The 3,099-nt window shown below is 32.6% G+C and overlaps 1 protein-coding gene across 1 annotated transcript in view; it reads right to left on the bottom strand.

Moving 5' to 3' along the window:
• Positions 1–473: 473 nt before the first annotated feature.
• The window catches only part of LOC122712137, a 5,943-nt gene continuing 3,317 nt past the window's right edge, over positions 474–3,099 (bottom strand). Inside the window, exon 5 of the mRNA XM_043931538.1 lies at positions 474–1,722. Within this exon, the coding sequence (XP_043787473.1) occupies positions 1,596–1,722 (127 nt within the window). The 3' untranslated portion in view covers positions 474–1,595. The remainder of the gene's footprint in view (positions 1,723–3,099) is intronic.

Raw genomic sequence — 3,099 nt, 5'->3', positions numbered from 1 at the left:
ATAAATATCTAATAATTAAAACTTGATAATTTAACAAGTAACGATAAACAATGTGCTAAGAATAGAATTATAGTAATGAAAAAAGTTTACAGTAAGAGGAAAGTCGCATAGAAGTGCCGAAAGTAGCAAAATAAAGTCAGAACCCATTTCCCATTATGGGAAAAACGGTGACTCACTTCCTTGGCTCGATGGTTATATCTTATATTGCAAATATTGCTAACGAGAATCGCGTTCGTGCTCAGAGCCGCCTAGCGGTATAATCGGTACTATGGTATGGTTGTTCAGGTTATAATTAAATATAATGCCTCCTCTGTGTTTAGAATTTTAATCTTTATGTCAGAATATTTTTTATATTCCATACAATTATTCGTGTTAATACATCGAAAAAATTAAATCATTTTTGTTAAAAATATTAATTTAATTCAAATGTATCGTAAAATATAGAAGCATTTTTAGCAACAGTAACATATATTAAATGTTAGACAATATTATATTCGAATATTATTTCCGATATACGAATTTTTTAGTTTCCTTAAATTTTTACAAATCGATAATATGTAGTTTAAATAGGAACAGCGATTCGTTATTAAATATTATTCTTGCACACAAATGGAAAAAATAAATAGGAACATTTTTCGTACAAAGTTCGAAGCCAGGTAGAATTATCTCTGTAAATATTAATACAAAAATTATATTATTACAAAAATACTTGTCATTTTTATTCTATCATACAAATATTATCTCAATTGTCTTATTCCTTCTTTCACCATTAAAACAATCGATATAATAAACTTTTATTACATCGATTTATTATAATTCTGATAAAAATTTCCAAAATTAAAAAAATTAAAAATAATGATAACAACAATATATCTGATTCGATTAATTTCTTTTATCAATTTTTATTTTTATTTATTATTTTAATTATTATTTATTTTTTTTTTTTTTAATTATTTTACAGGATCTATATTTTCTTCAAGACTTACAACCACATTCTCTCAAATTTCACCGGCAACGAAAAGGGTAAGTGCTAAAACCAATTTCCCAAATTCTTTTTAAAAGAATCTCTCACAGAGATCGTTCTACCTGGTACATTACCGAGTTAACTCGACAACCTGGTTATTAACCCTTTCACAGTACAGTACAAGAGAAACTTAGGCAACCCATAAAATACAGTATTATAATTCTCCTCATCGTATTATAATTAACATTATATAATATTTTAATCCCATAATGTAATTATTCTTAAACTTATCAAACATGAAAGAATAATTTAATAAACTGCAATTATTTCTATGACAAAAACTTTCTTCGCTCAACTTTAAAATAAATTAATTCATATACTTCGTTTCATTATACTATTTTACTATACCGCGAAAGGATTAAATTAACAAAAATGTTGCACCAACTTTTCTACTATGTCGTCATCATCATCAATAACAAATAATTTTCGGTTGGAAATTTCGGTAAAACCATTCTTAATCCCCTGAAATCGATCTCCAGCCTGAAGTGTGATGAAACTCGAGGCTGGAGGTGTTCAAACACAGAAATCCCGCGGAATATCGAAGTAGGGATGAAAGAAGTCGAGGGAAACGTCAGTTTTTTTGCGGTTTTATCATCCGACTGGCCGGGGGTGGTAATTTGTTGAAGCCCGCGTTGTCGAAGACCGGAAGTAGGTCCCTGACTCTTTGTCCAGCGCCGATGGCTGCCAACTCGAGCCATCTGAAACGATGGCGTGCTTTGAAAAATGAACATCCCTTTCTATCCCCATTCTTGTTACTTGTTCGAACAGCAAAAGTACTGCTTTCGTGCTAGGAATTGCGATGTGTAAATTGGGCCATTGAGTGGCTTTACTTCGGTTAATTAATTAATGTGTCGTGCGTGTTTAAGAGAAAGCTAGATCTTTAGTAGAAATTAAATTAAAAAACGGAATGGTTAGGTTAAGTTAGGTTGGATTAAAAGTTAAAGCAAAAAAGACTTAAATATCCTAAAAGAGACTTAAACTTAAAATTGTTTAAAAAAACAGTTTCACAAATTTTATATCTTAATTCATTTACTGCCAGATCCAAAGTTTTTTTTCGTATTCGAGTGAAACAACAAATTGGGAATCGAACAGAAGATATTCAGTAATACGTGACAATGCTAGGAATAAAGGGACCTAATTTTCTTATCACCTCCTTTCTAATCCTCTTCTATCGAAACATTGCAACAATCAAAAGCTGGCCACTACTTTCCAATCCACGAATAACAAAAGAGAGAAAAAAAACAAAGGGATTAAAAAAGATTATAAAAAATATATATATATATATATATATCTCAAAGGGCAATTTATTATTCTCGAACAATCGAATCAATCGTCCCACCGAGCAACGTAATCAACATTAAAATCCTCTCACCAATTAAACCGAGCTTGATGCATGGAAATGGCAGACGTTGATCCGTGAAACGTCAATTATCGACTCTGGTGCGTTCCATCAAAGACGACAATACTTGGAACGCTGGCGTTGTTCAGCGGGTTTAGCCCGTTTATCGGGCCACGGGATTATTAGCACGGTGGGAAAATAGGGGACCGTATCGGCCGGAATGGAACACGCGTCGCGCTTATGGAATCATAAAAGCCGCGCTTTACCTATTCAATTGTGAACACCGTAAATTGGAAACGACGAAAATACCGCGGCATCGAAATCTGCGCTTGTTTCCACCGTGACAAAGCGGCAGCTGTATCGCGCCGGGGAAACGGACAGTCTAAACTTGCCCCGTTCCGTCGAAATTTAACCCTCTTTTCAACCCGAGCGTTTACATAGGAATAATAATATAACGTATCGTGTTCGAAGAATGACAAAGCTGTGATTTCATAAATTTTCAACCAACTTCAAATTTCCAAGAATTTTTCTACACGTACGTCTTTTCGAAGAATTGAATTTAATTACACGATTCCATCACCTCCTCTTTAATCTCCCCTTCAATTTTAATCCGATACTTACTTATTCCTTAAATTTTTACCTTCTCCAATTTACACATCCAGAAATTCGGATAAAAATCCGTTAATCACGAAACTAATAATATTTCATTAATCCAAAAAAAAAAAAAAAAAAAAAA

The sequence above is a fragment of the Apis laboriosa genome, unplaced genomic scaffold (genome assembly GCF_014066325.1).
Source record: "Apis laboriosa isolate Shangri-la unplaced genomic scaffold, ASM1406632v1 scaffold19_cov150, whole genome shotgun sequence".
Lineage (NCBI taxonomy): Eukaryota > Metazoa > Arthropoda > Insecta > Hymenoptera > Apidae > Apis > Apis laboriosa.
The sequence above is the reverse complement of the archived record's forward strand: the minus strand, read 5'-3'. Positions and strand labels throughout refer to the sequence as shown.